General features: G+C 29.9%; 1 protein-coding gene across 4 annotated transcripts; it reads left to right on the forward strand.

Annotated features, from left to right (window-relative positions):
• The first annotated feature begins 7170 nt into the window (after positions 1-7170).
• On the forward strand, positions 7171-8858 carry LOC7478003 (uncharacterized). Of its 4 annotated transcripts, none has more exons than XM_024605055.2 (2): positions 7171-7312; positions 7927-8858. In XM_024605055.2, the coding sequence occupies exon 2, from the start codon at positions 7960-7962 to the stop codon at positions 8650-8652; it is 693 nt and encodes a 230-aa protein (XP_024460823.1). In that variant the 5' UTR covers positions 7171-7312; positions 7927-7959; the 3' UTR covers positions 8653-8858. The 4 variants fall into 4 exon arrangements, with proteins under 4 accessions (XP_024460823.1, XP_024460824.1, XP_024460825.1 ...); XM_024605056.2 differs by having other exon boundaries at positions 7172-7282; XM_024605057.2 differs by having other exon boundaries at positions 7263-7287.
• Positions 8859-12167: the final 3309 nt, after the last annotated feature.

A 12167-nucleotide genomic window follows, 5' to 3' on the forward strand; every position in this document is an offset into this window, starting at 1 on the left:
AGGACGCGTTGGAGAAAATATCAGATGTTTGCGCTGATGAATTTCTATTGTATACTACTGCACGTGTACAAAAATACAAGTACAACAGCATTGATCGGATGAACATTTATGAGAGATTTGCTAGAATATTCTTACTAATTACGTCTTGGATCAATATTAATGTTTTAAAAAATTATTAAAAATATAAAGAATTTTTTAATAATTTCATTAAACCTAACAAAGGAGGTTAATTTTAAAATCTCCTCCCTCGAGTTTTTAACTAAACCATACAATAGTTAATTTGACTTAAATAGATCGATTTTATAGATCTAAATATAACCTTGATGATCAATAAAAAAACATGATTTAACTTTTAAAAAAACTTTAAGATGACTATTTTTCTTCAGAAATATTGAGACGATAACAGATTGGATTGATTTTGCCCTCGTTCACGACGACCCGGGTCATAAACTCTATTGGGTTGAATAACTTTTTTATGTTTTTTTATTTAATTATATGATAAAAACATATGATCATAAAATTGAGTAACAACCTAAAAATAGACACTTATTTAAGACAATTATCCCTAGAAAGCAAATAAAAATTAATGCACTCAATTTCTTAACCAATCCAATATTAAATGATGAAATCGAAAAGGAATAAAAAAAAAAACATATCATATCAATGGGTAAACTTGTCAAACCTGTAAATCAGGTAAGCCGAGCTAGGACGTCAAACCTGTGAATTGAGTTATAGACTTCACTAAGATTATAATTTGCTTTTTTAATCTATTTTTTTATTTAACTACATGATAAAAAAAAAATGATTGTGAAATCAAACACTAATCCAGTACCAAGATTTTTTTTAGATCACGATAACTTCATAAAAAGCAAAACGAAACCAATTATGAAACTTAATTTCCAATTAACCCAGTATCTAAGGGTGAAAAAAAACTAATTTAAAAAAGTTAAACTTGTCAGACCTACGAACCAAGTTAACTAGTCAAACCTGTGAAAAAAATATAGCTTTTTTCTAAAATTATTTTTTCTAACTATATGAGAAAAAATAGACAATAAAAAATTAAGTCAGGTTTGATTTTAAAAAAAATACCCTACCAAACTTGTAAACCAAAGCAACCCAAGTTACATTGGCAAACTCGCAAATCATGCTAACTTTATAGAAAGGTAAAATAAAAAGAAAAAAATTATGAAGTTAAATTCTCAACCATTCCAATATTAAAAGATGAAATCGACAAAAAAAATTTTAAAAAAAAATCAAGACAAAAATTCAAAAACATAATAAAAAGAAAAAGAAAAATAACAGTGAAAGGATTGAAATGGAAAGCAAAAACTTATTGTTATGTAAAATAAATGAAAATTAAGAATGAAAAAAAAACCAAACACTGAGTATGCGATAATTATAAAGAAAGCTAGATAGCGTGGGGTTTTCACTATAGCTCTAGACACAGATTACTGTGGGTTACGATAATGAAATTTACTTGGGTATGGTGTGTAATTAAGAGAACCATGAGGGCGTTTTAGTATTGTCACGTTATCTTTTCTATTTTTTTATTCAAAAAGCTGCTGACGCGTGTTCTACACACCCTAGCGAGTGGATGGTGCCCGTGTCATTAAGAAGGCTCATGAAATGTCTCCTGGTGGTCAAATCTGGTCATTCACCGTCTAGATAGATGCGCAGACGTGTTCTCTTTCATATGGTTCGGCGTGTGTAAACATATCATAATTGAATTGCCACTAGTGATCGATTGATTGTGTTCTTGTTTTCTTTTCTCTCTCATAACAACTAAAGTGTACAATTATCCTTAATTTGTTTATTTTTTGTTTGGATCTGACATGGTTGCCAGACTCAAAAGACTTAAAACATTCTTTATACTTTTAATATATTTATTTACAGTTAAAAAAATATGATAATGACCAACTGCGGAGCGCGGACTAATATACTAGTTGAAACACTAAAACACATAGGACAATTAGTTTTTTTTTCTTTTCTAATTCTAATACAATAAAAAGGGGGTTATTTTTCTTTGTTTAATTCAAGGTCCAACAGATATTTCCTGATAAACAAAAACAAAAACAAAAAATTGGGTGGGGTTGAAATAATAAAAAAAATTAGCACAATCTTCGTTGCATTATCCTTTCATAATCTTGAAGATGGAATACCCCAACATAATTAAGTTTAAAATTTGGCACCAGGCAACTTTTTCCATGTTAATTTTTTATTGGGAAACCATACAGAATTACTAGAATGTGGTCAAATTTGTATCGTCTCTCTAATGCTTCGTTTTGTATTCTAATTTTGCCTTCTTTAATGTCATAGCAGGGACCCGAACCACCATAAATTTTGGCATTGAATTGGACAGGCTAATAAAAATCTGTCTCTCGTTAGGTATATGTAGAGCAATTGTTTAATCAACAACGAAGTACCATCTGATTTTTATTTGGTTTCGAATTGTAGTGGGGGTTTGTTTTAAAATATTTTAAAAATATATATTAAAATAATATATATTTTTATTTTTTAAAATTTATTTTTAATATTAACCTATCAAAATAATTTAAGAATATAGAAAAATGTAATTCTTATTTCAAAAATTTAAATTTTAAGCAACACTCATTTATCGATGCTCCCAAACGAGGGCATTGTCGATGGATTTGAATTTTTCTATTGAACTTGTACAGTGGTTTTGTTTTACTAGCTAAATGTTGTTGTTTTTATGTCTCAAAAGTGTTTTTAAAAAATTTTAAAATTTTTTTATTTTATTTACTTCGAATTAATATTTTTTTTGTTTTCAAATCAATTTGATGCGTTTATATCAAAAATAATTTTTAAAAAATAAAAAAAATATCATTTTAATACTTTTCGGAGTAAAAAACACTTTGAAAAGTAACCGCAACCACATTTTCAAACAGACAAGCAATAAAAAAATAATAATTTACCGAACTTAAAAAATAGGAAAGGCAAAACTAATTGAAACATGAGATCCCAAAAAAAAAAGAGAAAAAAAAAAGAAATATGCCTAAAAAATCATTCTTGGTCCCCTTATCTTGTAAATAATAATTCCTTAACTATCATACCTGCTTTGAATAAAAAAGAAGTATAATTAACGGAAAACCAAAACAGATCGTGTAAAACACTGTTTTTTTTTTCTTCTCACATTTCACTATTCACAGTGTTGTCTAGGGAAAAGTTTCTTTCTTAGTCCCTCGAATTTTATATTTGTTTTAGTTTGGCCATCCAACTTTGATTTCTTTCACCTTGATCCTTAAAAGTGATGTTATGGTTATCCTAGATTATTTTTAATTATCTTCGGATTGCGTATCATCGTGGGTTCACAAATATCGATGTTTTATTGTGTAAAATATTATTCATCCTCTTATATTTCACTATTCATATCATTGTTCACTAGGGCAAGTTTCCTTCCATAGTCCCTAGATGCAAGAGAGACCCTTAAAATTGGGCCAATTTGAGTTAATCGAGTACCTTTGACACAAGGAAAAAATTTCCCAATTAATTTACTGATAAAATACGTCCGTTGAAATAATACTTGTCAATAATTCTATTATTTATCGCTAATTTTATCAGTAAAAAAATAAAAAAATAATAATTTTACAGATAAAAAATACACATCAAAAAAATAATTCCCGCTTCATTTTAGTGATATTTCCCTCAAGAAAATTGTCATATAAAAAAAAATACGTATGCCAAATTTGTTTCAACATTTTTGTGCGCAGACTTCCACTTGCGTACAAGCTAGTCGTTGTCAATTGATTTAAAATACAGTAGGAATCACGATTGTGTGTTCGTTTTTATACCAAATTGAGTGTGATTGACGGGAGGGAAGTCAAATATAAGAGTACTTAATAAATTAATAATCAATTTCGTGCGGCTGTGACTATTGCAAGTCTTTATACCTAATTGCTACGGCTGTATTTATTTTTGTATTTTGAAAATGTTTTTTAAAAAATTTAATTTTTTTTTTATATTTTCAGATCATTTTAATATACTGATATCAAAAATAATTTTTAAAAAATAAAAAATATATTATTTTAATATATTTTCAAGTAAAAAATATTTTAAAAAACAACTATAACTAAAATTACAAATATGCTTCCATCTAACAGTACTAGGGGTGTTCACGATTCGGTTCGGTTTAGACACAAAAAACTAACCGAACCGAATTACATTAATTTTGTGAAATATTAACCGAACTGGACCGAAAACCGGTTCGGTTAAATTCTGTTTTTTAAGCAAAAAACCGGGAAACCTAATCCCATCATCTAGACTCCCCCAAATCCCCTCCTCCCAGCTCTGAAAACCCGAACCCTGACCCGCCAACCCAAAACTCCACCTGGTCCTTTGGCTCTCTCATCCAAACCTTAGCAACTAAATCTGAATCCATCGTCGAAATCTATAAGAAAAATGTATGTATACAGTTTATCTTTATCTATGTCAAGAAACAGGGAAAGAAAAATTGAGAATTAATTGAGAGGAGAAGGAGGCGGTTTTTTGTGAGAGGCAGGAGGTGATGTTAATTATTAGGGTTAGCTAACTATTTATACTGAAAATTTTTATTAATTATTTAGTGGGTCCGGTTCGGTTTGGGCTGGTTTCTAATTCAAAATCAAAACCAAACTGCACTTGTTAAAATTTATAATTTTGAAAATTAGTTTAATCAATTTTTCATTTTAATTCAGTGTTTTTGATTAATTTTCTTTTAATTTTATTGATTTTTTCGGTTAATCAGTTATTTTAAACTCTTCTGAACAGTACTATTGTTTGAACTTGGAAGAAGGATGCGATAAAAGAATCAGAGAAGAGTGACGAGGCCTCAAGGAAGGACAGAGCAGCTGTGCAGAGCAGAGTTATCACGACAGAGCAGAGCAGAGTTATCATATCACTCCATAAACATGGTGCCACTTGATAATTAGTAAAGAAATTGCCAGGTTACAACTTACAAGGTTAAAAACAAATTCTCTTTTTTTTTGTCAACAAAAGACAGAAAACCCATTAGTTATGGTATGACCGACCGAGCAAAGTAGACTGGAAAGAAAGAAAAATTTGCATCGACTTTATTGTCTTGAATTCTGGCTCCTTTTTTCTTATATATGACAGCAGGCACATTGTCTTGAATTCCGACTCCTTCCTTTTCTTCTATTGGAGTCCGCTCTCTTTTGTAGAAATCAAGGTTGTTACTTTCGTTTTGTTTCATCTAAAATAAATAAAACATTTCATATCAATGTATAAAATGAAATAATTTTCACTTCATTTTAAATTTTGATTGTTTTCGATTTTTTGAATAAATTTCGACCGGAATATTCCGGTTTCATTTCACATGTTTCATTCCGGACTTGAAAAGCCATTACATTAAATTGATATTTTATTTCAATGTATAAAATAAAATAATTTTATTTCATTTACTTGAAGTTAAAGTTCTATTTAATCTTGACTATTTAAGAATATTTTAAATTTTGAAATTATATTTGTTTGACATTGTGTTTATATTGTATAATTTATAATTAATTTATTTTGAATTTGAATTATGTTTGTTGAATTTTATATATATATATATATACAGTACAACCCCGAAATGACACTCCGAAACGCTCCGAAATCAAAATATTCCATTCCAATTGAAAAAACAAAATACTTACCGAAACGGAAGTGATAACCTTGGTCAAAATCACAAGTTGACTCGTAAAATCGTATGATTTTAAGAGTCAACACGTATATAACATGTAAAATCGGGTTAAAAATTAGAAATCGGTCAAACTCGGTTAAAATCGGTCAAACTTGATAAAACTGGTATGATTTTACGAGTTTGACAAAAGTTAAAAAATTTACTGCCTCCCTATCCAAGTCCCCCAACAGTCCACTCCACGGTCCTCACTCCCCAGTCTCCCCTTACCCCATTGCCCAAATCTCAAATTTTCAACCTTAGCGGACTAACACCAACATCGGAGGATCTTGGGTATGGGAAAGCCTTATACTGTATTTTAGGTTGGGAAGGCATGATCGGAGGATCAAAACCATGGGAAGACAGTGGTAAATGGTGAGGAATCAAAGGAGTAAAAAAAAATATAGGAATATTTATAGAGAGAGGAGGGGAATACTGTGTTTCAGACTAACCATTGTTAACTACAAAGAGAGACGATAAAGACTCAGAGAGAAAACTTGAAATACATGTTTTGCTTGGTGGGATATTTGAACATTATTTCTAGGACTTGTCATCAACATAAAAAAAGGTGGAAGGTGAGGTGGCATGAGCCAAATTTGATGTCATTTTGTAGGCTTTTGTTCTCGTTGTCACAGGTTCACTGTATTGGTCTCTATTTTTTTTTTAAGTTTGTGATATACCTTAGAAGGTTGTATCATCTCACTGGTTGTCTGTAGTGTGTTTAAAGACATGTCCTCTAGAAAATGTTCTCAAACTCTATTAATAAAACATAGTTATTCAATTTTAATTTTTTTCTTTTCGTCTGTGATTGAAAGTTTAATTTTACATTTCATTATGTGATGATTTGAAAGTTTAATTTAGAATTGAATTTTTAATTTAACCATATAAAATATTAACACAATAAAATCAGGTTGATTCAATCAGGGTTTTAGTAGCTTATTTAACTCCACTCAACTTGATTCAATCAGGAATTTAACCATATATATATATATGCTCTCTTTTTTTTGTATTTTATCCAACTCTCTACATTATACATCCTTGTTGATGCATAAATTGATTTTTGAACAAATTGTTTGTTTTAGATTTGTTAATTTTTAATTAATGAAATTATATATATATAATTGTATTATTTATATTTTAAATTATTTAAACCATATATGAATTTTTATTTGAATTATGTATTTTAAGGTGTTTTGATATTTGTATTGTTTATTTTACTTTTATTTTAATTGTGTTATATTATTATTTTATACTTGATTGAAATTGTTAATATATAATTAATTAATTTTTTTTTTAATTTTATAATTCAAATTTACAATGTATGAGTTTATATTATATATTTAATATCATATTAAAAAAATATTTTTGATAACCTTTTCATCATATGTTGTCTATGACAGGATGTCGGCTAACAGGCTCGCCTCAAGGTCCATCCAATTAAAAGGCACAATCCAAAACCTATAGAAACAAACATCAAACGGTTCAATGATTTGATCACGTCTTTTCAAAATTTGTGACCGTGGGATCCTTTAGAATAGAATCAGTCAAATACAGTTACGCCACACCCAAAACAAATCCCGTTCTTCGCTTACCAGGAAAAATCTCAGGAAGGTTAGGTATCCCCCATCCAGAATCTTCCAGGCAAACTTCTCTTTATTTCCTTTTTAATAATAGCAATAATATTAAACTCTCAAAGACTCCTTATTCTCCAGAAAAGAAAAGAGAAACTATAAAAAAACTCTGTTTTTTCTTCTCTCTCTCGATCAGGGTGAGTGAAGTTTTGCTTTGACTGTTTTATTGCTTGTGGTTTATGTATGATTTGGGTTGTTTTTAGAGGATTTTAATGTATTTTTGTCTCTAGTTGATTGTTTTTACATGTTTACCATGATCTGTTTTATGCTGGGATTTATAAAGTTGTAAACTTTTTATGGTTTTCATGGCTTTGACATGTTGAATTACGATGTTCTTGTGATCGACTGTAACGGGTCGTTTTTTTATTTTTTTTAATTGTTTTAGGTTTATGAGATTTTGAGTTTTTGGTTATCTTGTGATTCATTGTACTGGGTCAATTTACCCTGATCAGGTTGTTTTATGCTAGATTTGTGGAATAGGGTCAATTTTAGTTTTCGATTAATTGTAAATGAAGATTGCAAGTTTTTTTTTTCTTTTTTTGAGGTTATTTGTGTTTTGGGTTTTAGATTTGAAGCATGAAAATTGTTATCTTGGTGGTAATTGAGGATGTTATGTGATTACAGGCTGTTGATTTTGAGAGTTTTTGGATAAAGAGAATGGAAAGTGGATTTGCAGAATCGACAAGTGTGCCGCCAGAAAGGTCGTCTTACTCGAGCAATAATGGCAATGATGCTGGTGATTTTGAATGCAATATTTGCTTTGAATTAGCTCGAGACCCGATTGTAACTCTTTGTGGTCATCTCTATTGTTGGCCTTGTCTGTACCAATGGTTACACCTCCACTCGCATTCCCATGAATGCCCAGTTTGCAAGGCCATCATACAAGAGGAGAAACTGGTTCCTCTTTATGGTAGAGGGAATTCACAGTCTGACCCTCGATCTAAATCGTATCCGGGGATTGATATTCCCAGTCGCCCATCTGGACAAAGGCCGGAAACTGCCCCTCCTCCGGATGCCAATAATTCACCCAATTTTGGGTTCGGGATGGCGGGAGGATATATGCCAACGGCCGCTGCAAGGAGTGGTAACTTTACTTTTTCAACTGCTTTTGGCGGTCTGTCTCATTTCCCGTCTTTTTTTAATGTCCAGTTTCAAGGGTTCCCAGATGCTACTGTCTACGGAACAACATCTGGATTTCCGTATGGATTTCATGGTTTTCACGGTTTTCACGGCCACCATGCACACCGGTTCCCTCCAGCTACTATTCGAGGGCAGCGGGCCGATAATGTTTTGAAAAATCTCTTCTTTTTAATCGGTTTTTTGGTGGTCATCGCCCTGCTCTGGTGGTAAATCAACGATTTGCCCTTTGAACTTCAACTGATATTTAGTCCTTTCGAATTGTCTTTGTTGTATCTGTATATATACGTAATCTGGGTTAGTTATACTTAGATAAATTCTATAATGCTTAAAGTTTTTTTGAAGGATTCTTACGTTTCCAGAAGGACCTGCAGTCATGGAGCATGATTAATTATATATGGGTGTAGGTTTTCCAACTATTCTATGACTTGTTATCTAATCTCAAAGGAGGTACTGTTCTTTTTTCTTGTTTTTTTAACTGGTCTTCACTCGACTGCCGGCAAATGGAGTTCTTTTATTCTAGCATAGAAAATTTGTTTTTGATAAATTAACACAATTTTAAAAAATATTTAAAAAAATAATACAAATTTAAAAAGTTAAATTCAAGCGTAATTTACAACCATCTCAAATTATAAAATAGATTATTACAATTTACAATAAAGTGGAAAAGACTCTGAAAGTACTAAAACTTTAATAATAACATTAATGAATATAGAGGGCCACACGAGTCATTACAAAGAGTTGGATCTCCTTGCTCTAATGTAGTTGTTATTATGAGGTAGTTTATGTGTCCATTTTATTTATTCTTGATGATTTTATTTGATTTTGTTGAATTTATTATGCCAAGATTTTTTTATGGTATTAATAGTGTTATTATTGGAGTTTTTGATATGTTTTTAGGTTTTTTTTGAAAAGTTTTTTTTTCTCTCGTTCTTGTAATTTGTAAAGTGAAAAAAAGATTAAAAAAAGAGTAAAAAAAGTAAAAAACACACTGAAATTCGAGCGATGACACTATTGGTATCGGAAACAGATGACCAATGATGATCGAAATTGAGTAGCATCGTATGATTCGTTATTAATGTCCAAGCTGGCCTCTAGATAATTAAATGTTGAGTGGCATCATATGATTCGTTGTTGATGTCCAAGCTGGCCTTCCAATCTGTCTTCATCCAGATTTGTTTGCTCTTGAGAAATTATGTTCTGTTCCTCGGAAATTTCATCTTCGTCCTGAAATGTTTTTTTTACTTGCTTCTTGTAAGAAATTGCGAAACTATAGAATCATAAATCTGTAATAGGGATTGAAAAAAAGAAATTATCTTCTCATATTGATGATAAATAGAGAAAAATCAGAACCATTCTTCGCCGGAATCACATGCGTTGGCGTCTTGAAGCACATGATGAAGAAGACAAGACCGTTCTCTATGCAAGAAAAGACAACAAAAATCGAGAAAGAACGAGTAAGCCACAACACATTGCTGATTTCTCTTAATGCAGTTCTTCAAAATAAACAAGAAAATCTTAATGGGGTTATTCCACGCAATTTGATCTGTTCTTCTCATAAAGCGGTATGGGTATCCTTGATGAGACGATGGACACAACATTTACAGCCATCTCTAGATGCAATACAAGGAAAGGGTATATTTTATGTGTTTATAGTTTTATATATATATATATTTTATTAACGTGGGTGTCCGGGTTAGTTTGCGCGCGCCTCGACTAATCTTACTGGTCCTGAAGTTAACGACCATGTAAGCCTCCAGTGGCTATCATATTAGCAGCCACAAGGCTCGAACCTGAAATCACAAGAAAACAAATTTCTTGGTCTCAAGTTCTCATCTACTAGATAATTTATTTATCTCTATCTTTTCTAATATAAAAAAGATACCTTTATATGTGGAAAAAAATAATAATGAAATTTGTAAAGTTTTATAGTTACAATGTGTTTACTAAGTAATGATATAACTAGCAATGAAATTAGTTTTTAAAAAAAGAAAAAAGAAAGCAATTGAAACGAAAGATGATAAAAATTAAAAATGAGTTAGCTTGAAAATTGAAAAAAACAAAAGTGCATAAACACCCAACATTGGATGGATTTGTATTTGAACATTTTTTTTCCCTAGCTGGTCTTTTTATTTAAAAAAAAGACTAAATATTAATATTTTGATTCTTTAACTGACACAGATCTAAATATTTATAAGTAGGCACAAGGCCAGGATAATTTCCACGAGAGAGAGAATATGATAATTTTATAGTAAGACCAAGACTTAATTTTTTTTTAATTTTTTTATAGAACCACAAATAAAATATGTACAAATTCTAGAGAAATATAATTGTTTTTTAAAGGGGACCAAGTCCCCACTTACCCCTGTCTGCGCCCTAGTCTACAAGCATGAGCTAGTCAAATCAAATGGATTAATATTTTAAAATTTAAACAACCCTTCATGCAACTTGTTACTTACATGATGATAAATACAATCATATAATATTTTACTCTTTTTTTTTTAAAAAAAAAAGTTTCAAGTTTAGTTCTTGTTAAAACGAAAGAAAGTTGGTAGTCAAACTGGCCAGGTTTTTATTCTTGTTGTTTAAGTTTCTATTTTTCTGCTCTACCAAGTTCTCGAGCCCTAACTCTTGGGCCTTGATGCTGGCCCTTTTTACTTCTTTTTTTCCAATATTTTTTTTTTATCGTCGTTGACATGCACTTTAAAAACAATAATTGAAATGATATTTAAATTTTTATACAATTTTGTTATGGTTCTTAAATAATATTATATATTGTTTTATATAAATATTAATAGTTTATTTTTCCATTATTATATACCTAATGTTAAAAAATAAAAAAAAATTACTCATGAATATTTAATAAAAATAAGATTTATATTTTTTATTTATTTCAAACACGATTTTATCATATTTATTATTTCTTTATATCATGAGAGGTTTTTATTTTAAAAAATTACTTACAATAAAAAAAAATGCTTTTGTTTAAACAATAAAGAGATGCATTGATAAAAAAATGAAGTTTTAGATTGAAGAAATATATTTTTCTTCTATGATTTTGTTCATTGTCCTGCCGGTAAATGTCTCTTTTTATAATTATTTCATCAAATAAAAAATGAATTCTAAAAAATATGGTTATTGGATCCAATAAGAGTCATGATCTAGATCACAAGTTGGGTTAATTAGCTGGTTTGATATGAGTTTATCCAAAACATCATTGATTCAATATTTTTTTTATATAAAAAAATTGAATCAACTTCCTTTTATTTTATTAAAAAAACTAATTTTTTACTAGGCCGACTAAGTCACGAGTGCACCTGCCAAGTTGGTAAGGCCTTACCAGATCAACTTCTACTCGGTTTACTTTGAAACCTGACCTGATCTATAGACTGAATCAACAGGTTACCAGGTTGAGCCTACCAGATTAAGCCAAAGGGCTTGAGAAGATTTAATAATATAAAAAATGTATTTGAAATTATTAATTTTTTTATAAAATATAATTTTATAGCTTATAATTAAATAAGAAAAAATTAACCAATTCCTCATGTGTTGCGATTATATATCTTAATACATATTTTTATCTTAACTTATCAACTTAATTTTCGATTAGAGCTGAGAATTTTTATAATATTTATTGTCATATATAATTATCATTTAATTTTTATAATTAAAATGTTTTTATTTTTAGTTTAATGTGGGTGTCCGGGCCAGCTTGCGCGCACCTCGAC

The sequence above is a fragment of the Populus trichocarpa genome, chromosome 7 (genome assembly GCF_000002775.5).
Source record: "Populus trichocarpa isolate Nisqually-1 chromosome 7, P.trichocarpa_v4.1, whole genome shotgun sequence".
In the NCBI taxonomy this organism is placed as follows: Eukaryota; Viridiplantae; Streptophyta; class Magnoliopsida; order Malpighiales; family Salicaceae; genus Populus; species Populus trichocarpa.

Excerpts from the sequence above, each read along its gene's own strand:
- LOC7478003 (XM_024605055.2), top strand. The coding sequence starts at position 7,960 with ATGGAAAGTGGATTTGCAGAATCGACAAGTGTGCCGCCAGAAAGGTCG.